The sequence below is a fragment of the Triticum aestivum genome, chromosome 1B (assembly GCF_018294505.1).
Source record: "Triticum aestivum cultivar Chinese Spring chromosome 1B, IWGSC CS RefSeq v2.1, whole genome shotgun sequence".
NCBI classification, from domain to species: domain Eukaryota; kingdom Viridiplantae; phylum Streptophyta; class Magnoliopsida; order Poales; family Poaceae; genus Triticum; species Triticum aestivum.
In genome coordinates this window covers 352,330,651-352,354,033 of record NC_057795.1, presented here as the reverse complement: position 1 = coordinate 352,354,033, position 23,383 = coordinate 352,330,651, and the positions used below count along the sequence as shown (strand labels likewise).

Genomic DNA, 23,383 nt, shown 5'->3' with positions numbered 1-23,383 from the left:
CATCATAGCCAAATTAACTATCTACTCCCACTAATACTCTAGTGTACAAGTACTGACTTACTCCTAGCTAACTAGACGATGTTGGCCGCCATCTGCGGTACACGCTAAATGATGGCATCGACGTCCTCCTCCTCGCCTCGGACTTGCCGGAGGTGCGATAGGGCGCGTTGCTCGCACGCGTTGGCTCTTTCCATGCCGGCGTCGTCCACCAAAGCTTCGGCTTCTAAGCGGGAAACCCACTTGACGAGCAGGTAGTAAAATTCAGCATCACGCACACGTGCGTGCCCGACAGCATCAAGGGCTATTTGCCGGGCACCGGCCTCCATGTAGTTGGCCCAGTCGCGGGCACTTTGCTCGCGACTCAAAGCGGTGGTGCGCTGCTGCTCCATGCCCCGCTGGCGGCGCAATCGGCGATACGCTGCTCCTTCGCCAGGCGGTCGCACTTCAACAAGTCCTCGTACTCCGCATTGTCATCTAAAGATCGATAGAATGTCTCCTCCCTCCGTCTTCCTTCCCGTGAATAACAGAACACTAGCTTCGGTGGTGAGCGCCTCTGGCGTCGCCTATTGCGGACGGTCGGGGGCATGACAGACGTGGCGAGAGCGAGGGCAAGTGGCGAGCGGCGTCGGGGCGGTGGGGGTTGTGAGGGGAGCCGATAGGGCGAGTTGGGTAACGGTGATACCGGAGAACGTCGGGAACCAGTAATTATAGGCGGAATGTAGGTGAAGCAGCGTGTCACAGGAAACGCGACGGTCATCCAAATTCAATGCATAACGAGGCATGCCTTAGCGCGCCAGCTTATCATGGAAAACTGAAAAAACTAATGTGTCGTCCCGTCCCTTCAGTGTTGCGTCCCGTCCTTGCTGGGTTGCACATCAGCATGACGGTCAAACGGGTGCACTCGAATCATCCAGATGAGGTACTCCCTTCTTGTCAAAAATTATTCCACCACTCATCATCTACCTTGGTTGATAAGATTTTTGAATTGAGCCCTGCAAACCGAAAAGGAGGTAGTACGTGCGTGATCCGCTATTTATTCGTGTAGGATCGAGTAGGTCAGATAGTGTACGTGTAGGATCGAGTAGGTCGGATAGTGTACGTGTAGGATCACATTAGCTAATGAATGTTCGCTGGGAGATAAGACATTTGTGAATGTTTTTGCTGGCAGTTTCTTCAGATTCGCATGACATTTTCTTCAGAACAGCTTGTTAGTTTCTTTAGAGGTAGGCATTTTAACTCAAAAATCTGACACCTTTGAATCTTGCGTCGCAACTAAAACTGCCAGGAGCGTATTAGTAGGCTAGCTAGTGATTGATAAGTAACTTGTAAACACTGAGCGAACAGAAATAAGGAACTGCTAGTAACTTGTAAACAGTGAGACCACAGAAATCAGGATCATGCTGTGCACAGTAGTAGAGCGACTCCTACCTGCATCTACTACTATTACTCCACAAATAGACCGCTATCCAGGATGCATCTAGTGTATTAAGTTCATGGACAAACGGAGTAATGCAATGAGAACAATGACAAGATTCGAAGAAGAAATATGAGGCTATAAATAATCATGCATATAAGAGATCAAAAGAAGATCAAATAATATTCATGGATATAGATCTGATCATAAACTCAAAATTCATTGGATCCCAATAAACACACCGCAAAAAAAAGTTACATCAAATAGATCTCTAAGAGACTATTATATTGAGAATCAAAAGAGAGAGAGAGAGAGAGAGAGATAAGAAGTCGTCTAGCTACTGCCTACGGACTTGTAGGTCTAAGATGAACTACTCACGCATCATCGGAGAGGCACCAATGAGGATGACGAACCCCTCCGTGATTGTGTCTAGATTGGATCTCATGGTTCTAGAACTTGCGACGACTGAAATTATTTTTAGTCGACTCCCCTTGGGTTTCTAAAATATTTGGCAATTTATAGGCCGAAGAGGCGGTGCGGGGCGAGGACAGGGGCCCTCTGCTCCCCATCTCACCTTCCGGAACTCCGGAAAAAGCTTGCCAGAGACTTGACTTACTGAACACTACGCTTGATGGGTATCGAGTGCCATGTTGCATGTAGCATCGGCGTTTTTGAGACCTTTGGGCATAACCTTGTAACAATATATGCCTATTGGAGTGCGAAAGGCTGTGCTTTATCATGGCAAGCTTCTCTTTCTTTCGCCAATGAAGTTTATATAAGTGTATAGAAAGCCTTCTTTTCACAACCATGCACAAACCAAAGTGATGCTGAAACGTGAAACCCATGCACCAACAAGTTCCAGTTACCGAGGGGGGCAAAACCCCCCTGGGTGTGCCTGGGCCCCAGACGCGCCCTAGTGGGTTGTGCCCACCTCGGGCCTCCCCTATGGTATTTTTTTGGCCCACTGGGTGTCTTCTGGTCCATAAAAATTCTCCAAAAAGTTTCGCGGTGTTTGGACTCCGTTTGGTACTGATATTCTGAGAAGTAAAAAACAAGCAAAAAACAACAACTGGCACTGGGCATTATGTCAATAGGTTAGTCCCCAAAAATGATTGTAAAACATCCAAGAATGATAATATAACAACATGGAACAAACAAAAATTATAGATACGTTGGAGACGTATCAGTTTTCACGAACCCTACGCGTCAGCAACTGGCATGCCCCTGGTGTTGATAACTCCTTGGTTCTCGAAACCGAAGGCACTGCAGAACTGCTCCAGCGTCATGGTGCACTGGACTCCTCCGAGCATGAATGAGCAACTCGGTTCCACCCTGGAGTCATCGAGAGTGTGGGAGAAGGTGGAGATGAGCTTCACGGTGATGCTGCTTCACGGTGATGACCTCACAGCTCGGTTCCACCCTCGAGTCATCGGTAGGCTTTGAGAATTGTGCCATTGCCTCAAATTCTATCTCTCCATCTTGTCTTTCGCCAAGACTACTAGCTCAATGCCTCAATGCTAGATCGGTGGTTTATTTGGGACACATGGTGTTTGGCTCAATGCCCACTCCGACGGAAGGGCAGTCACCATGCTCCAATAGCATGCCGACTGTTGAGGGCTGTAGGTGCTCAGACCAGCGCGTCTCTACCCGTCCCCCTTTCCCGCACGCTTCTTGCCAACGACAATATAAAAGTGTCGAGCACCAGGAGGTGACCCATGTTGAGCACTATGTCACCATCAAGCTCTAGTGCAAGAATAACGCTGAATTCTCCCTCGTACGTGCGCCATGTAAGCAATCCTGGAGCCCAAACGAGCTTTATGTGAAAATCGGCGGAGATCGGCCAGGATTACAGGGTGCCAGTTTCAGGGATTTTAAGGTTAGGGTTTGATTCAGACTTCGCATACGAATTCAGGTTGAACTTTTCTCAAACAACAAATATACAAAATTCTTAAGGAAATCCTTTTTTAGGCTAAACCTACGAAAATCTTTTGACTCTTGAATCCATCGGCGGCATTATTATCTGCCTTTTTTTGGGGTGGAAGCATGTTATCCAACCCGAATGGCCAATGCTGTCACTTGCGTATTGAGTTTTTTCATAGCAGCGATCCCCGTGCACAGCACAGACCGTTGACGAGCAAGCGCATTCCCCCACCCATCTCTGCTCGTCCGTTTAGCCGTGCAGATCGCGAGTTCTCGACTCGGAGCACCAAAATCCAAAACTTCCAGAGACCGCGCCTCGCTGCTGTATAGTACTGTAGTGGAGTGTCCTCTGCTCCACGTTCTGATCCGACAAGCGAGCAACTCTGCAGCGGAGTCGGCCCAAACATGTTGCGCGGCCCGGCCCATTCCGTGCCGGCGACCGCCGCCGCCGCCGGCGGCGGCGGGCAGCCTCTGGTGGTGACGCTCAACTGCCTCGAGGACCCGTCGGTGGAGCGGGACGCGCTGGCCGGCGCGGCGGCCGTGGAGCACGCACCGCTCTCTGCGCTCGCCTCGGGCCACGTCGAGGCCGCCGCGGCCGTGCTCCTCACCTCTCTCGCCTTCCTCCCGCGCGCCGCGCAGCGCCGGCTCCGGCCGTGGCAGCTGCTGCTCTGCTTGGGATCCCCCGACCGCGCCGCGGACGCCGCAGCGGCCGCGGAGCTCGGCCTCCGTCTCGTCCACGTCGACGCCAACCGCGCCGAGGAGATCGCGGACACCGTCATGGCGCTCTTCCTCGGCCTCCTCCGCCGCACCCACCTGCTGTCCGGGCACGCGTCCTCCTCCACGCCGTCCGCCGGGTGGCTCGGCTCCGTCCAGCCGCTGTGCCGCGGCATGCGGCGCTGCCGTGGGCTCGTGCTAGGCATCGTCGGCGTCAACGCCGCCGCGCGATGTCTCGCCACCCGCAGCCTCGCCTTCCGCATGAGCGTGCTCTACTTCGATCCGCTCTACGAGGTATCGGATCCGCTATTTCTGCGCTTATAAACCTCTGATCTACACTGCTAGGTTTTTACAGTTAAATTGTTTTGTTAGCTTACTTTTCTTATGTTAATGTTTAGCTCTAGCATTGTTCTATGGTTCTTGTTCGTTGCTAGTTTGGGTGGTTTTGAAGACTTCATAGTAACTAATTGTTCGTTAACTTCCAGCATTTGTTTCATAATATATATGTTATCAAATTTCTGGCATTTAGTGTATTCTACCCTCCTGCTAGCTGTTACTTATGAGTGTATCTTGTAAGATTATCGTCCTATTTTTGTATGCTAAAGTTAAATCATTGCATTCCTTTATTTATAATTTTGTATGCTAAAGTAACTCACGATAAGAATCAGTAAAGATGATCAGACAGTCTGAATTTTGTTGATATTCTGTATGCCCTTTTAGGAGTGATCTGATCTTGTCTCTAGAGCTAAAAACTCAATTTATCGTTTTTCACAACAACCTGTCTCACGAGTAGTTTATGTTAGTATGACCACATGAACATAAATTTATGTTTTATGGCGGAATTAGTATCTACACAAGGAATTTCTCAGCTTTTGTTATGTTTCTTCATACAATAAATTGTACCCCATGTAAGTATGTATCAGAGTTAAAGGACCACGCTGATTTCCAACTGTTAAACATTTTGTGAAGGGTGCGGGCAAAACAAAGCGGCCTTCCATTGTATTTCCTTCTTCTGCTAGAAGAATGGATACTCTCAATGATTTATTAGCAGCAAGTGACCTTGTTTCACTTCACTGTGCTTTAACAAATGATACAACAAACATAATTAGTGCCGAGCGTCTGCAGCACATAAAACCTGGTAAGATAGTTGCTTCCTATTTTCATATTTCTGTTTTCCCTTATATTTGGCCTTGACAGGCTAACTGGTTTTCTTAGTTCATAGTATAGCTTGCTCTGATTGACTATCTTTTGAGCCCTGCAGGAGCTTTCATAGTCAATACCAGTAGCTGCCAGCTGATAGATGACTGTGCACTCAAACAACTCTTGCTCGATGGCACTATTGCTGGATGTGCATTGGATGGCGCTGAAGGTCCACAATGGATGGAAGCATGGGTATGATGAAACTTAGATCTGGCTACAATTGATTTTTGTCCAAAGGGCTGTTTGAAATGAAACAGCCAAATATCTTCCTATAGAATAGTCTGTTCTTCTTTTCAGTACGCCTTATTTGAGATTCAGTTTCTTTCCAGTAAGCCTTCTTTGAGTTTCAGTTTCTTTCCCATGCGGAAGATTCAGTTCTGCTAGGATATGTCGTGACACTGTATTACAGTTTCCAGTTCACCAATTGCAGAAGGTGCTCCTTGTTAACATAACCACATATGTCAGTGAGGATAGGGAAGACAGTGCAAGTGATGTATATGTAGGAAACTTTCTTCTAGAGGCATAGACTATACAGTTAGATAATAGACCTGCCTACTGGTTCCAAGAGATACACAATTGATGCAATCTTTAGTTCTTTTGCCCTACGTATGGACTATGGTCACCCTACTATGAACTTCGGCAAGATAAGAGCATGTCCTGCCGCAAGGAAAATGAATGGTTAAGCACTAACTACGTTTTTTTTTTCAATAATAGGTACACGAGATGCCGAACGTGTTAATTCTTCCTCGAAGTGCAGACTACAGTGAAGAAGTGTGGATGGAAATCAGAGAGAAAGCAATCACAATATTACAATCCTTTTTCTTTGATGGCATTGTTCCAAACAATGCTATTTCTGATGAAGATGAAGCAATAAGTGATGTTGGATGTGAAGATGATCAGCTATATAAACAGGCAAATGAACACTCTTTGCGGGTCTGCGATGGTGAACAACAGACAGATGAAAGCCAACTAACTCTAGAGTGTGACAAGAGAAGAGCCATCTCCAAGCCTGAAGTTCCTGAAGCTTCAGGGCAGTCCCAAAGTATTGGCTTAAGATCGGAAGGAAGGCGTAGCAGATTTGGAAAGAAAGGGAAAAAGAGACCTGCGCGCCGCAGATCACAACAGAAAATGGATGAATTGTCAACTGTGGAGAGTGGAAGTAATTATTCTTCACGAAGAGATGATGATACTGTGATGAGTGGCCGGGACCAAGTGTTAAGTTCCAGTTCACGATTTGCTTCCCCCGAGGAATCCAAAAATAAGCTCAGGTCTTCTGCTGAATCTCCAATGGAAATAATTTCTGAACATAAGTTGCCTGCAGGGCTTGGTAGAAAGCCTCCTGAGAGGCTTAAAGATGGCTTTGTCGTTGCCCTAAGGACAAGAGATAATTTGGGTTTTCATGTTTCAAGAGAAAGAGTTGCTGGTGGTGGCTGGTATCTTGATGTTGTGTCAAATGCTACAAAGAGGGATCCTGCTTCTCAGTTCCTAATCACATTTAAAAACAAGGTGGTAGTCGGGTTTCCTCTGTCTCTCCCTCTCCCTCTTTTCTCTATGCTGTTCCCTAACCTGTCATGTATTTATTTTTTTGTACAACTACACATACATGTACTTATGATAGAATTTACACCTTTCAGGATACGATGGGATTGCGATCTTTTGTTGCTGGGGGCAAACTATTGCAGGTAATAATACCCTTTCCAGTTAGTACTCGTTCTCTGAAGATATGGTGAGAGGTGAATATAACACTAGTTGTGAAATTAAAGATTATGCACCGGTGTTCTTCTGTGCATGAACCTCTTGGTAATTTTTAGATGCAATGGCATCTATGGTCACGTCATTTTTTATGCTTTACCCATTGTCCCATTTTTTTGTTCTGGTTGAAAACTACCAACTTAATTCCATGATGTGCTTAAAATAAGTCCTAGTGTATCTGGTACTCCTCTTTCGTTCGATCTATTTTTTAGAGAATTTACTTTGAATAGTTGTGAAGTGCTTGCTCCATGCTCGATTCCATTGCAGGAGCTTCGAGGAGTTTATCAATAGAATCACTGATTTGTTCTTACATTCCACGATCCCTGTATAATTTTCAGCATTGAAAGTAAAATGCTTTATGTAGATTGCCGATTTACTATGTTTAACTCCCTTTTAAACTTGTTTTTAGGTTAATAAGAAGGCGGAGCTCGTATTTGCCAGTCATGCTTTCGATATTTGGGAGAGCTGGACGCTGGAAGGGTCTTTACTGGAATGCTGCAAACTGGTCAACCACAGAAATCCTTTGGTATGCCCATTTATGAATCACCATTTCATGCACATGACAGCAATATTTAAGAGTTATAAGATGCACACCTGTCCCCGTCAATGGTAATAGCGAATCTTTATTTTTATCACAAAACAGGACCCATTAATGTTCTGGACCAGGAAATTTCCACTGCCATTGACTAACTCGAAAATAAACAGTTCTGTTGGTAGTATCTTGTTTCCTGATGGTAGTTAAAATTGTCTGCAGGCTGTATTGGAGGTCTATATCGAGATCCTCGCAGCGGTGAGCGAAGAAGATGGCGTCACCAGGTGGCTCGATTGATCAAAATAACCCATCCATCTGCTTTAGGAGAACAGAAAGCAACTGACTCATCAGTGTTGTATTCTGGCCGGCCTGGGGGTTCATTCAGTTTTCTCATTTTTGCTGCCAAGTGTTCAGTTTTGGCCATTCTACCTATTGCAGAGACCTTGCAAAGCCACTGCGAATTGTTTCATAGTTTCACTGCTGTAGCCTGTACGAGTATCAAGTGTCGACAACAAGCGTACTGCTATTTCCAGTGGAGAAAATATCTAGTCTATTTACAGTTACTACTTGTTATCCTTCTCGATCTCTTCCTTCCACAGCTCCGGCCAGTTGGTCCGGGCCTCGTCGATGCCGAGCAGCGAGCCTTCTTTCTCCGGGTCCCAGCTCGCCGACAGCGTCCCGTAGGCGATGCCGAGCGCCGACGTGCCGAAGGAGAGGAGGATGGTGAGCAGCTGCACCCACGACGGCACCTCCGCGCCGCCCCCGCGCTTGAGCGCGTCGTACACGTTGAGGAGCGCCACGCCCGACGCCATCGGGACGCCCACCGTGAACAGGATCCGCCGGAGGATGCGGTCGAACACCACCTGCGGCAGCTCGTCGTCGCCGCGGCCGCCGCCGTCCTCCTCGCGGGCGGGCTCCACGAGCGACTCCTTCAGGAGCAGCAGCTGCTGCTGCTCCTCCCGCTCCCGCACCCGCTGCTGCTGCCGCTGCTTCTCCTTGCGGCTCGGCTTCTTGTTGCTTGTGCTGTCCGTGGCTGGCGTGCCGACGCCGCTGCCGTTGCCGGCCGCGTGTAGCCGCCGAGCTGGGGCTCGTCGTCGCTTCGACGGGGCTGCGTCAGGTGCCGAGAGGATGGACGTGGTGGCCCGGCTGTGCGTCCATGGATGATGGGTTTTTGGGGTGGGGTGAGGGGGCTGGAGAGCCGCTACGTGGAGCAAGGCGGCCATGCGCGCCGCCGGTGGATTGCAGGAGACGACGAGCTGCTCTCCCCTCTCGTGGCAATAACCTTATCGCCATGGGCAGTGGTCAGTGGTGGCACGTAACTGCATTCTCGATGCGTTCCTGGGTTGGGTGGCACGTGGGCCGGCCCCAGAAGAAATATCTCTTTCTTGCGCCCTGCTTGAAATGGCGAGTGCTACCGTACGTACGGGCTGAACTTAAGTTAAGCGATGGCAACGACGCAAACTTATGGCAACCGAAATTCAACAACTAAAGCAAACCATAGACACCAAAGTGACACAGGTAGTGCCGGGGAAGCATAGACGGACTTCCGTTATGTCGATCATATAAAGTTGCGAAGTACTCCTCGTACTACTGCTAGCCTTGATTATGCGCCGGCTGTATGCCTGCTGTTTGATTGAGTCATTGCTGTCTGTCATGCAAACAAACACAACCGGAGAAGAAAAGAGATCCGATCGACTAGCTTGTTGTCAAGAGCATTCGGTGCGCGAACGCGAAGGAAACACAGCCATTCGTCCGTCCTTGTCCATGGCGTTCACTCCTCGCGCTCGTAGCTCCCCGACGACGCCGACGCCGAAGCGTGGGCCGACAGACCCCGCGCAAGCTGGAGTTCCTGCATGGAGCAGCAAAACGGTTTGACGACACCAAAAACACAGTTGCAGTTCAATGCGGTGTATGGCAACGGCGACGTACGTCTCTGAACCTGAGGTCGTCCTCGAGCATGTGCACCACGTGCCCCATGGTGGGCCGCTGGCCGCCGTCGGGGTCGACGCACCGGAGCGCCGCGAGGACGGCGCGCTTCAGCACCTTGGACGGCGGCGCCTCTGGCAGCGTCGGGTCCAGCACCTCCTCCACCCTCCTCTCCGCCACCATGCGCTTCAGCCACTCCACCAAGTTCACCTGAGTCACCACGGAAAGTTCAGTTCCACTTCCACTAGAGAAGAGTGCACTGGCAGTGCATGCCGATCGAAGTGCGCGGGTAGGAAAAGAAAGAAAACGACGGCGAGGGCAGCTGACCTCCGCGGTGGGCCTGATGTAGTCCACCGGAGTTCTGCCGGTTATCATCTCCATGACGAGCACCCCGAAGCTGTACACGTCGCTCCTCTCGTTCAGCATCCCGGTCCGCGCGTACTCCGGCGCCACGTACCTGCAGGCAACGCGACCAGGCGAATTGCTAAGCTGCGGCCAGGCAAACGAACTCTACGTAACGGTGCCATGGAAATTTAGTTGAGAGACTGACCCGAAGGTTCCCATGACGCGGGTGGTGACGTAGGACGCCTCGGAGCAGAGGAGCTTGGCGAGCCCGAAATCCGACACCCTGGCGTTCCACTGCCCGTCCAGAAGGATGTTGCTGGATTTGACGTCTCGGTGGACGATCTTGGGCTCCAGCCCTTCGTGAAGGTACGCCAACCTGAAGTTCGGGTAAAAGATGCACATCAGTTCTTGCTAGTGTGCACTGCGCACGCGTATCAGACTTTCGATGTTCAAGACATATGTGCCGTTTAAGCAAGAGTAGCACTGGCGATGTTGTTTTCAGCATTCAGATTTCAGAGTGACACACCACTTGTCAATCATGCCAACTAGCAGCAGTGATGTGCGTGCATAAAATTTGTTGTCTAGATACATACCATACTTCTTCTCTACTCCTAATCGACCATCTTTAATTTTAGGTTTTTTAATCCATGCTTTGTTGAATGATACGAAATTGAAGAATTGCCGTACCCTTTAGCAGTTCCGAGAAGTATGTGCATCCTTGTGTCCCAGTTGAGCTGACTAATTTCACCCTCCGCATGGTGCAGCCACTTGTCGAGGTTACTGTTCTCCATGTACTCATAGACCAGCATCCTATCCATCCAACCAAAGCAGTGACATGGATCAAATTAAGCAATGTTGTGAACAGAGGACAAACAGAGGTAACTGAAGAAATGTGGCACAGTTAAGCATTGCATTGCTCACCTGCAGGCGCCCTCGCTGCAGTAGCCGAGCAAACTGACCAGGTTCTTGTGCCGAACCCGCCCGATCGTCGCCACCTCCACCTTGAAATCTTTCTCGGCCTGGCCCCTGAAACCAAGGACGGAGCAGTTGGTGATCGCTGTTTTGAAATTTGAACATCTTGGGTCCCAGAAGGCCGCTGGAGGCAGTTACTGCTGGCCATGGTTGCGGAGTAGTACACGTGAACTGAAAATTCAAATCTGGTATCTGCCCCGAACAAAGTTGTTGCTCCCAACTAAACAAGAAAATAACACTTCTCCTGATCACACACATATCGGAAAACAGTGTGAAATTTCAGCGTCAAAAAACAGAAGAGTGCGGTTCTAGTGGGAGTTCTGCATTTTAAATCAATCCAGATTTCGAAGCTAACCCGGAACCTAGATCAACAAACGACGTGTGGCTTTCGGATTGCCTCGTAACGAATTCAAAGGAGGACATCATTTCGCGTTTCTAATGACAACAAATTCGAATGGTTGAACAATGTGCTGCCTGAAATTCAATTGGAGAAACTCGTGAGACACCGAAAAATTCGAGCACCGGGACGAGGATTACCTGTTGTTGTGCAGATTCTTGATGGCGACGAGGGTGGAGTCTCGTAGCACACCCTTGTAGACCACCCCGTAGCCGCCCTCCCCGAGCACGTTCTGGGCGGCGAACCCGTCGGTGGCCTCCTCCAGCTCCCGGCGCGTGTACCGGCGGCCCCAGCCGCGCTGCGACGCGTCGGCCCCCGCGTCGCTGGCGCCGCTCTCGGTGCTCCACCCGCGCGCGCTCCCGGCGATGCTCGTCCCCGTCTCGCCGCTAGTCCGCGCGGACTCGACCGTGATCAGCGGGGCCTTCTGCTCCGCCTTGATGACCTCGATCGGCGGCTGGAACGGCGGCTCGCACGGAGGCGGCGGGTGCCAGCGGATGGACTCCTCGACGATGTCCTTGTCCGCCATCGCCTGATGCAAGTGATGCTTCATGGACCTGGACGCGCCTCCGTGGTGCAGGCTCGGGGCGACGCGGGGGCATCGCCGGCGTCGGCGCCGGCAGCGGCAGAGGCAGACGGTGAGCACGAGGACGGCGAGGACGACCGCGGCCGCGGCCGCGGCGACCAGGACCCAGGCGCGGAGGCCGAGCACGGGGGTGCGCTGCGAGAGCCAGGCGCTCAGGAAGCCGACGCTCCACGCGGAGGTCTGCTGCTTGTGCTGCTGCTGCTGGCCGTGGAGGTGGCTGCGCTGCGGCGTCGGCGTCGGCGGCCGATGGTGGGGTGGGGGATGGGGATGGGGCACGCGGCGCGGGGGGCTCATGTTCACGGGCCGCGCCCGTCCGGCGGGCGGCGATAGCTTTCTTGGTGGCGCGGTCGGCGGCGATAGCCTTCTTCGCGGCGCGGCGGGCGGCGAGAGCTTTCTTGGTGGCGCGGTGGGGGCGGTCATGGCTGCAGGCTGCAGCCCGCGGAAGCCGAGCCGTGGAGTATGCATGCAGACGCAACGGAAGAGAGGAGAGGAGAGGAGCTTCTGTTGTTCTGACGAGTACGTGTGTGCGCGGTGAGTTGGAATGGGTTGAGACTTGAGTCTCCAGGCTTGAGAACCGAGAAACGAGGCAAGTCGTTGGAGAAGATCACGCGGGGAGCAACGTTAACTCAAGCTTTTCGGCGCTAATTAACGACCCGTTCAGTGGCTCCGTACCTTAGCTGCACGGCCCAAGAAAGCCCACGACCATAACTGCGTCCACTGTGATAAATGGGAGCAACTAACTAACGAGCGCTCCTTCGGAAGCCTCGCAACTATCAGTGCCACTTGGCGCGCTCATAGCCATTCGCCACGTATCGTGCTTTGGGCGCTCCCTCCGGATTTTATTTTTTTTATTTTTACGCACGTGTTTTCGGCTTTTTAAACGATTTTTTCGGTTTTTTTTGACGTTTTAGTTTTTTACCGGTCTTTTCTCGCTTTTCGACCAATTTTTCTTTCAAAAGAATAATTTTTTTGCGCAAAAAAATACATTTTTTTTCGCGAGAGTCACGATTTTGTTTTCGCGAGAGGCCCGGTTGTGCTTTCGCGAGAGGCACGGCCGTGCCTCTTGGAAACGAAAAAAAAACATATTTTCTGTTTTTTTCTTTCTTTCGCGAGAGGCACGGTTTTGCTTCCGCGAGAGACACAGTTGTGCTTTCGCGAGAGGCACGGGCGTGCCTCTTTCGGAAAGAATAAAAAACGCGTTTTATGTTTTTTTCTTTCGCGAGAGGCACGGGCGTGCCTCTTTCGGAAAAGAAAAAAAAACGTGAGGCACGGTTTTGCTTCCGCCACAGGCACGTTTGTGCTTTCGCGAGAGGCACGGGCGTGCCTCTTTCGGAAAAGGAAAAAAAATGCATTTTCTATTTTTTTTCCTTTCGCGAGAGGCACGATTGTTATTTCGTCAGAAGCACGGGCATGCCTCTTTCGGAAAGGGAAAAAACCCCGTGTTCTCGGTTCGGTTTTTTTGTCGGTTTTTTCGTGAAAAAAAAAGTTCGTCAAAACCTATCAACATGGGATCTAGTTTTGAAGATCTCGACGCGAGGAATCCAATGACGAAAGCAGTTCGAGATTTGAATGCACGATTTAAGAGACAAAACATTTTGAATAAAGGGATCTACGAAAAAAAGGAAAACTCTCAGGTTGCGACAAGTGACGCACATGCAGCGCGCCACTTATCGCAACATGGGGGAGCTGGAGTGATCTCCGCAAGGAGTACTCTTTAATTAATGATTTCGGTGATAAATGGCTTACCATCTCTCATCAACGGGATGTGATCGATCGTATGGCCCGCTGAACTGGATGCCTTACCTGACGTTTTCCTTTTTTTGAGAATCCTGACGCTCTAACCGTCGCCTTAACGGCAGGATCGATCGCTTGCTTATCGCCATCCAAGCGTCTGTTCAAAATTAAGACGGAGCCACTGCCCCGATTCCTGACTCACGCAGTCACGTGTGCCTTTCCGCCGTCACATAGTTCTCATCTTTCAGACGGTAGGAAGACACTTACTGCTGCTACGGCCTACGGGGCGTCCAACCTAATTAACCAGCAAAAGCAAGTTGCTGCAACGTGGTACTGCTGCAAGTGCTAACTAACCATCTGATGATTGACTGAACGGCCGTGCGATCTTCAATGGCCCTTTTGACAAACGCTGGTGTAAAAAAGGCAACCTTCAAGCACCATCGAGTACACAGGTTAATTAGTGGCTTAGCTCGTACTGCAAGGGCGGGCAAGGTAACGGCGTCCTCTCCGTGACGCGCAAACTGCCGATTAGTGTGGACAACCCCTCAAAAAATACAAAAATAAAGTGGCCAAGGCATGGCATCGACGAACGATGACGCATGTTGTATGGGCAGTGGGAGCCGGCCGACCGGCACCTGTTAAAGAAAATGAGACCAACCCAAAGGCTAATCTTCATTGGGATTTTTTTATAAAAGAAACTATTAAACGGCCGGCCTGTGGCATGTTTAGCACACTGGTCCATCTGTTTTTAGCCTGTTGGGCTGCATTTTAGGCCTATTGGATTGTAATTTTGGTCATATATATAAAAAAATTCTGGAAAAATAATAATAAAAATAAACGGGTCGTGCTGTGCCAGCCCGCGTGCCCAGCCTCTAGGCCCAGGCATGGCCCATGGCGTGCCGCGTGTCAGGCCTGGTCCGTGCCGTGCCTGGGCCGTGCCGTTCCTATGTGCTACCGGGCCGGCCCATTTGGCTAGCTATAATCATATAAGTAAATGCGCACAATCAAAATCAGAGACTCACAAGAAGATATCACAGCATAACTATAGACATAAATAAAATAATACAAGTTTTATATTACAAGACAGGCGCCTCGATGACTCGAATACATAAGAGTCAGCAGAAGTAACAATATCTGAGTACAGACATAAATAAACAAGTCTGCCTTAGGAAGGCTAGCGAAACAAAGATAATTGGACCGAAAAGGCGCATGCCTCCTGCCTGGGAGCCTCCTAACTACTCCTGATCATCGGCGGTCTCCACGTAATAATAGGCTTCGTCGGGGTAGTAATAGTCGTCGGCGGGATCAGCTGGCTCCTAGACTCCGTCATCTGATCGCATCAATCGGGTAGAGGGGAAAAGAGATAGCAAAGCAACCGCGAGTATTCATCCAAAATACTCGCAAGACTTACATCAGATCTATACTAAGTATGCATCGATAGCAAAGAAATGGGGCTATATCTTTGGACTAGACTGCAGAAATGCCAAAATAGAAGGGAAGGCCTAGCCTATCAAAGAATAGCATCTTGCAGCAACAGAAGAGAGTAGAGTAACATATCATAAGTAATAAGTTTGTTGTAGTATCAATAAGTAATAAGTTTGTTGTAGTATCAACGGCCAGAGATCCTTCCCGACTCCCTGCGAGAAAGCGATCCCGGAGCCATCATATCCATTTAGTGTCTTCTATATCCAGTTCTAGTTGTAATAGATCGGGATACAACTCCGAGCGTCCGTTACCCTAGACACGACTATTCGAATAGATATACTTCCCTGTAGGGGTGCACCAACTTACCCAACATGCTCGACTAACTCCGGCCGGACACACTTTTCTGGGTCATGTCCGGCCTGGGCTGATCGACACACGTATTCCTACATGTTGGGGAACTTGCATTGAAAACAAAAAATTTCTACGCACACGCAAGATCTATGCATGGAGATGTATAGCTACGAGAGGGGAAGAGCATCTTCATACCCTTGAAGATCGCTAAGCAGAAGCGTTTATCAATGCGGTTGATGTAGTCATACACTTTCACGATCCATCCCAATCAAGTACCGAACGTACAACACCTCCGCATTCATCACACGTTCATCTCAATGATGTCCTCGCCTTCTTGATCCAGCAAGAGAGGCAAAGTAGTAGATGAGTTCCAGCAGCACGACAACATGGTGACGGTGGTGGTGAAGAACAATCTTCGCAGGGCTTCGCCAAGCACAACAACAACTATGACGGAGGATAAACTAGAGGGGACGGGGTTGCCGGCACACGGCTTGGTGATTCTTGATGTGTCTCGTGTGCTAGCCCTACCCCTCTATTTATATGTTGAGCCCTGGGGTCAAATCTTGGAGTAAAAGCCTCCTCAAAGTCGGTTTTGCCCGAAAGGCAAGAGTCCTTCTTGGACTCCAGGACCAGACGCCAGGGTCCCCGGCGTCTGGCCCCTGGCCTATGCAAAACTGCCTTTTGCACTTACCAAAAAACCACGTGGGCTTTATCCCTTGGCCCAAATAAAGTGTTCTCGTACCCGAATGTTTCGGCAAACATCCGAAACCCCTTCCGGTGAATTCCGGAACCTTTCCAAAAGCCAAACACTATTATCCCATATATCAATCTTTACCTCCGGACTATTCTGGAGCTCCTCGTCATGTCCATGATCCCATCCGGGACTCCGAACAACATTCGGTCACCAGCATACATAACTCATATAATACTATATCGTCAACGGATGTTAAGCCTGCGGACCCTACGGGTTCGAGAAAGATGTAGACATGACCTAGACGCTTCTCCGGTCAATAACCAACAGCGGGACCTGGATGTCGATATTGGTTCCTACATATTCTACGAAGATCTTTATCGGTCGAACCTTTATGACAACATACTTAATTCCCTTTGTTTGTCGGTATGTTACTTGCCCGAGATTCGATCGTTGGTATCTTCATACCTAGTTCAATCTCGTTACCGGCAAGTCTCTTTAGTCGTTTTGTAATATACCATATCGTAACTAACTCCTTAGTCACTTTGCTTGCAAGCTTTTTGTGATGTGTATTACCGAGAGGGCCCAGAGATACCTCTCCGATACACAGAGTGACAAATCCTAATCTCGATCCATGCCAACTCAACAGATACCTTCGAAGATACCTGTAGAGCATCTTTATGATCACCCAATTACATTGTGACGTTTGATATCATACAAGGTATTCCTCCGGTATCCGGGTGTTGCATTATCTCATAGTCGAAGGAATATGTATTTGACATATGCTAAGCTAACGAGTGGGTCTCCATCACATCATTCTCCTAATGATGTGATCCCGTTATCAAGTGACAACACATGTCTATGGTTAGGAAACCTTAACCATCTTTGATCAACGAGCTAGTCTTAGTAGAGGCTTACTAGGGACACGATATTTCTTTATGTATCCACACATGTATTTAAGTTTCCGATCAATAAAATTCTAGCATGAATAACAAACCTTTATCATGAATAAGGACATATAATAATAACAAATTTATTATTGCCTCTATGTCATATTTCCATCAGTCTCCCTCTTACATTAGAGTCAATAATCTAGATTACATTGTAATGAATCTAACACCCATGGAGTCTTGATGTTGATCATGTTTTGCTCGCGGAAGAGGCTTAGTCAACGGGCATGCTGTTGGAGATATGCCCTAGAGGCAATCATGTATGATGATATTTCCTATGTGTTTATGAATAAAGATAGTCCTTGGACATTATCAATGATGTGTATCAGCAAGTACGTGACTTGTTTGTGGGAATATGCATTGTATGATGACTGTCCTAAAAGGTCCCTAGTCGAAAGGGCTGTGTGGACGCGCAGCCGACTAGACTAGCATATGACACGGTCGATGGCTTGGTCTCACTAGCCATGGAGCATTCGATGCTAACCAGATAATATGGACTTGGAAAGGTCTGGTCTGATTCGACGTAGTCGGATCCGAGTCGAGATAAGGTTCGAGTCGGACAGACCCAACTATGAGACGCATCGATATGTCATCTGTGAGTCTCTAGTACAACATACGTTCTATTTCCTAAGACCTGAGCTGACACATGTATTCAGGATGGTGACAGACTTGTTTTGGGCCGACCAAATGCTACTCCGTGACTGGGTAGTTACAAAGGTAGGTTTTGGGTTTATCCAGTCCCATGCCGCGAGACATGGTCGAGCAAGATGGGATTTGCCCCTCCGATAAGGAGAGATATACTCTGGGGCCCTCGAGTGATCCGACAAGGATAAGCATGGCCATGCGACAAGGATTATGAGATAATCCGGTTTGTGGTCGGTATCACTGGAATGAGAAAGAGGTCGGGCTAGCACAAGGATGACAATCTCGCCTTGAGCCCGACAACATATATCGTGTGGCAAAGGGAACATAAGTGTGTCACGTTGTACAGGTTCGCCTAACCAGCTTCATAGTCTGCTTGGTGGTCGGCACGCCTTGCTAGAGGCCGCTACCAACCGTGCAGGTCGGAGGTGATCCGAACTGCGACCAAGCTGACTTGAACCTAAGGGGTCGCGCGCTTAAGGGAAGGAACCTACGAGGTCGGTTCGTAGGACACTGGTCGGATGCGATCCGAACTGGACTAGGAACGTGACCGAGTAGACCTTGGGCTTTAGGGTCCGTACGAGGCCCAAGTGTTGAGCCCGCGACGGACGCATATATAAGGTGGAGGTACGGCACACTCATTCGGTTGATCACTTCGGTGCTGCGACTAGGGTTTGCATGCGCTGTGAATAGCCACCTGCACTCGCCGCCGACTGTGTGATCGGACCTAGCAGTTTGCCGCATGGTGTTCCTCCTGCACGCGCGGATACCGTTAGAGGTGGTGCACCTGCACCGCTCCGGCGAACTTGTACGTGGGATCGGACGACCGGCTGTTCGAGGGAGATTGGACGAGGAGGAGACGATCCACACGAACGCGCTGCCCCAACTCTTCTTCCGCTGCACGACACTGTGCGTCTAGTGGTAATGAACTATGATCCATCTCCCATAGCATGTTCCTGGATGTTCTGCGTAGGAATTTTAATTTGCAGTCGACGCACCCTACCGTAGATCCCAACACCTGCTACATTCAAATCCGTATGCACTACAAAGAAACCACTTCCATGATGATACGTGTTTGCCATAGAAGGTCACGTTTTCTGTCATGCATGTACATCCATGAAGATTGTATGATAGAATCAAGGTAGTCATACCTGTGCTGTTATAGAAGTGTTCCATGACAATACCAAAATTATCATCATCCATGACGATAAATCGCGCGTCATGGATGTGTTTTCGTCAAGGGTAACTGACACGTGGCATCCACCATAACGGGTCGCCGTTAAGCTATTGGGTTCCGGTTTGGATCCGATAACCCATTAACAACCCTGACTAGTGGGGAATTTCCATGTGTAAAATTCTCATTCATCAGAGTATCCACGTGTTAGCTCAGTGGTGGGATAGATGTCATCTAGTGAATGGACCGGACACGCCTATGATACACCGACACATGGCATGACTCAACAGTGGCCCATTCAGGTCAAATGGCTGACCCGTTTGACTTAGTCAAAAGGTAGCGGAACGGCCCACGGAAGGCCTGTTGACGGCCTGCTTGTATATAACCCATTTACAGCTGGCTAACTCAAGACCCGTTATAGCCTATCCAAATTAGGCCCAGTAGCGCCATATGGGCCATCCAATATGATTCTAGCCCGTTGTAACTTCCGACCCATGTATGGCCCATGACGTCTTTCAGCCCATATGAGGCCCTTTGTAAATCTTGGCTCATAAACGACATGTGGTGAAACTGGCCATAATGAACAGTACATCGCTTTATACCCATTAATGGCCCATTATTCCATTGGGCTGTTTTAGCATGTGTTGTCTTTTGGCCTTCCAAGGGGCCATTTATTATTGGGCTCATTTCCGGCATTCGATTACATATGGTCCATTACTGGCATGTTCTGCTTGTGGGCCAAATTCAGCCCATGGTTAAAGTCGGCCCATCTATGGCCCTTTAATCCGTTGGACCGTTTTCATAGCGTCATGAAGTATGGCCCATTAACGACCCGTTATGACTATCGTTGGAATTAAGCCTGTTGTACACATGGGCCTATTAATGGCTCATTATGGTTGCCCCATAAATAGACGATTCCCATTATAGCCCATTTACGACCCATATTGCGTTCCATTAATTGTCCACGAAAGTACGGCCCATGTTTGGCCAATCAATCATACGACCCGTAGAAGTCCCATTGAATCTATGACCCATAGAAGGCCCATGGATCATACGGAACTTAGCCACTACAGCAGGTAGCAGTACCATGGTTACAACGGTCCGTATGTTTCCCATGGTTATTGTGGCCTAGTTCTAAATAAAAAGGTTACCACGGAAAAAGAACTACATCGACTACCAGCAAAAAAATAAACAAGACAATAATGAAATAAATAATTAAGCAACTTACGCTAGGCAATTACGGCTATTACAAATATTACATCCACTAGGCATCAAAGTTCGCCACCAGTGCAAATATAGTGAACAAAGCATCATATTACATACAACCGTGCATCTAAATTGGCCACCAGTGAAAATAAATGCGACAGCAAAACAAGTCCAGAACTGAAACCACTTCAGAAGAGCACAAGAAACGATATCCTAGATACCCACCATGCTGGCAAGAAGCTTAGCAAGCTTATTAGTTTTCTCTTGTTTGGCGCTAAAATCGTCCAGTGCTTCTTGTTGCACCAGAAAGTATGCATCTGAATTATGCAGGGACTTCCTCAGTCCTTCGGCTTCTTGCCGCAACACAACTGACTGATGCCTTTCAGCTTGTAGCTGAGACTGAAGAAGCCGAAGTGATTCAGGCAGCGAGTTCGAAGAGCTTGTGCCAGCGGTAGTGGCCAGTAACTCGAACACTACATCAACACAGGACTTTGGGGTAGTCTCACTGTCTACAAGATAGTTTTTATCACCTTTCTTGGAGACCAACAGGGTTGTCTCACTATCTTGAACCTTATCTACATTACTTTCTCTACCATTGCATAATGGGGTGCTCTTCTCCAATATTTTGTTCGCATTCTACAAGAGAAATAAGCAGACACATCATAGGTTTAGCATGTAGTATATAAAACTCATTTTGGTAAACTGGTTCATTAGTAAGGTGGACATGATAACAACATGAAACAAGCATATATCTATGTACTATGGTCACTTTATTGTCCATCGTTCTAGTTTATGTTGCCAAATCAAGATAGAGACACAGTTCAAATCATATATTTTTAAGACACAATAGCATAGACAGAATATAAGTGTGGAAACTACACAACACTGGCAACACTTGTAATGTGCATGACATGAGAACATAATTGTTTATACAACTGAAACCGAAATTAGCATAGAGCAAGAAGTTAGAACAACAATCCAGTTAAAGAAATAGGTTTAAAACATGCCTGTTGCGCCATTGGGGTTTCAATTGGATCCTTCAAATTTGAAGTTAGTTGGTATGAGAAAATACAGTGATGCAAGAGCAAAGGAGTATGGACCATAGCTACGGAATCTGACCTGAGAACAGTCGCTCTTCTGCTTTAAACATGGAGTTTGGGTTCGTGATACGTCTCCGTCGTATCTATAATTTTTTATTGTTCCATGCCAATATTATACAACTTTCATATACTTTTGGCAACTTTTTATACTATTTTTGGGACTAACATATTGATCCAGTGCCCAGTGCCAGTTCCTGTTTGTTGCATGTTTTTTGTTTCGCAGAAAATCCATATAAAACGGAGTCCAAACGGGATAAAAACGAACAAAGATTTTTTTTGGAATATTCATGAATTTTGGGAAGAAGAATCAACGCGAGACGATGCTCGAGGGTCCCACGAGGCAGGGGTCGTGCCCCAGGGGGTGGGCGCGCCCCTGACCCTCATGGACATCCCGTAAGGCGGTTGTTGCCCTTCTTTCGCCGCAAGAAATCTAATATCCAGAAACAAATCGTGTTGAAGGTTTCAGTCCAATCAGAGTTATGGATCTCCGGGAATATAAGATACAGTGAAAGGGCAAAATTAGAACGCAGAAACAGAGAGAGACAGAGAGACAGATCCAATCTCGGAGGGGCTCTCGCCCCTCCCACGCCATGAAGACCATGGACCAGAGGGGAAACCCTTCTCCCATCTAGGGAGAAGGTCAAGGAAGAAGGAGAAGAAGGGGGGCTCTCTCCCCCTCTCTCCCGGTGGCGCCGGAACGCTGCCGGGGCCATCATCATCACCGTGATCTACACCAACACCTCCGTCATCTTCACCAACATCTCCATCACCTTCCCCCATCTATATTCAGCGGTCCACTCTCCCGCAACCCGCTGTACCCTCTACTTGAACATGGTGCTTTATGCTTCATATTATTATCCAATGATGTGTTGCCATCCTATGATGTCTGAGTAGATTTTCATTGTCATATCGGTAATTGGTGAATTGCTATGATTGGTTTAATTTGCTTGTGGTTATGTTGCTGTCCTTTGGTGCCCATCATATGAGCGCGCTGATGGATCACACCATAGGGTTAGTTGTATGTTGATAGGACTATGTATTGGAGGGCTAGAGTGACAAAAGCTTCAACCTAACATAGAAATTGATGCATACGGGATTGAAGGGGGACCAATATGTCTTAATGCTATGGTTGGGTTTTACCTTAGTGAACGTTAGTAGTTGCAGATGCTTGCTAATAGTTCCAATCATAGGTGCATAGAATTCCAAGTCAGGGATGACATGCTAGCAGTGGCCTCTCCCACGTAAAACTTGCTATCGGTCTAGTAAAGTAGTCAATTGCTTAGGGACAATTTCACAACTCCTACTGAGGGAGTCCCGGACTAGGGGGTGTCCGGATAGCCGAACTATCATCATCGGCCGGACTCCAAGACTATGAAGATAGAAGATTGAAGACTTCGTCCCATGTCCGGATGGGACTTTCCTTGGCGTGGAAGGCAAGCTTGGCCATACGGATATGTTGATCTCCTACCTTTGTAACCGACTTTGTGTAACCCTAGCCCTCTCCGGTGTCTATATAAACCGGATGGCTGTAGTCCATAGGACGAACAACAATCATACCATAGGCTAGCTTCTAGGGTTTAGCCTCCTTGATCTCGTGGTAGATCTACTCTTATAACCCACATCATCAATATTAATCAAGCAGGACGTAGGGTTTTACCTCCATCAAGAGGGCCCGAACCTGGGTAAAAACATCGTGTCCCTCGTCTCCTGTTACCATCCGCCTAGACGCACATATCGGGACCCCCTACCCGAGATCCGCCGGTTTTGACACCGACATTGGTGCTTTCATTGAGAGTTCCTCTGTGCCGTCGCGATCAGGAAGGATGCCTTTTCCCGTCTTTAAAGACGGCACCGTCGTCAAGAGAGCTGTGGCCGCCGGCCAAACTGTCCGGCTAGGTGGTTTTCTTATGACTGCCTGTTCGGCCACCGCTCCGACGATGACCTCTCAGGTCATCAAAAGCGATCTTCACGTCAGCTCGGAATTCACCGAGCAGTTAGATCCGATTGAGATCTCCTCTGTAAACGAGCTCTTGGATCACATTGCCGCCCTGGGAGTCGCTACAGACTACGATCAGATTGGGCTTAAAACCGATCTGAGAGAGATTAACTCTCCTCAGGCTACCCACCACGTTCTCGTGGTAGAGGAACAATGCGGCAACCCTTCTTCTACGTTGAAAACCAACTATGTCCGGATTCCCGATCCCTCCAAGCCGGATTCTCGCGGAGGGACGGACGCTAATCAAATACTGAACTTAGAGTCAGGCATCGGACTAGATTCGTCGGAAAGCATCCAGCAAGTCAAGCTTCCAAATCCGGAAACCTCTCGGCCTTTGAGCCTCATATCGGGCGGGGTTC

The 23,383-nt window shown here is 48.7% G+C and overlaps 3 protein-coding genes across 3 annotated transcripts; 1 reads left to right on the top strand and 2 right to left on the bottom strand.

The window, feature by feature from the left end:
* Positions 1–3,550: 3,550 nt before the first annotated feature.
* Positions 3,551–8,095, top strand: LOC123123459 (C-terminal binding protein AN). The gene is made up of 7 exons (XM_044543976.1): positions 3,551–4,342; positions 5,018–5,186; positions 5,310–5,440; positions 5,963–6,754; positions 6,883–6,930; positions 7,410–7,526; positions 7,755–8,095. Exons 1-7 carry the CDS (start codon positions 3,740–3,742, stop codon positions 7,827–7,829), a joined length of 1,935 nt encoding a protein of 644 aa, XP_044399911.1. The 5' UTR covers positions 3,551–3,739; the 3' UTR covers positions 7,830–8,095.
* On the bottom strand, positions 7,826–8,887 carry LOC123123479 (protein PAM68, chloroplastic-like). Its single transcript, XM_044543999.1, has one exon. It carries the CDS (start codon positions 8,753–8,755, stop codon positions 8,096–8,098), a length of 660 nt encoding a protein of 219 aa, XP_044399934.1. The 5' UTR covers positions 8,756–8,887; the 3' UTR covers positions 7,826–8,095.
* A 167-nt stretch (positions 8,888–9,054) lies between these two features.
* LOC123123468 (probable serine/threonine-protein kinase At1g01540) lies at positions 9,055–12,355 on the bottom strand. The gene is made up of 7 exons (XM_044543987.1): positions 11,313–12,355; positions 10,725–10,829; positions 10,491–10,613; positions 10,009–10,179; positions 9,786–9,915; positions 9,462–9,668; positions 9,055–9,381 (listed from the first exon to the last, which is right to left on the bottom strand). The coding sequence occupies exons 1-7, from the start codon at positions 12,218–12,220 to the stop codon at positions 9,304–9,306; spliced, it is 1,722 nt and encodes a 573-aa protein (XP_044399922.1). The 5' UTR covers positions 12,221–12,355; the 3' UTR covers positions 9,055–9,303.
* Between the last annotated feature and the right edge of the window lie 11,028 nt (positions 12,356–23,383).

Bases quoted from the DNA above. Each gene is read 5' to 3' on its own strand.
- LOC123123459 (XM_044543976.1), top strand. From the start codon at position 3,740: ATGTTGCGCGGCCCGGCCCATTCCGTGCCGGCGACCGCCGCCGCCGCC. The intron at 6,755-6,882 runs GTGGTAGTCGGG...TACACCTTTCAG, and splicing joins TAATCACATTTAAAAACAAG to GATACGATGGGATTGCGATC. The intron at 6,931-7,409 runs GTAATAATACCC...ACTTGTTTTTAG, and splicing joins CTGGGGGCAAACTATTGCAG to GTTAATAAGAAGGCGGAGCT.
- LOC123123479 (XM_044543999.1), bottom strand. From the start codon at position 8,755: ATGGCCGCCTTGCTCCACGTAGCGGCTCTCCAGCCCCCTCACCCCACC.
- LOC123123468 (XM_044543987.1), bottom strand. From the start codon at position 12,220: ATGCATACTCCACGGCTCGGCTTCCGCGGGCTGCAGCCTGCAGCCATG. The intron at 9,669-9,785 runs GTCAGCTGCCCT...GTGGTGACTCAG, and splicing joins ACATCAGGCCCACCGCGGAG to GTGAACTTGGTGGAGTGGCT. The intron at 9,382-9,461 runs GTACGTCGCCGT...TGCTCCATGCAG, and splicing joins ACGACCTCAGGTTCAGAGAC to GAACTCCAGCTTGCGCGGGG.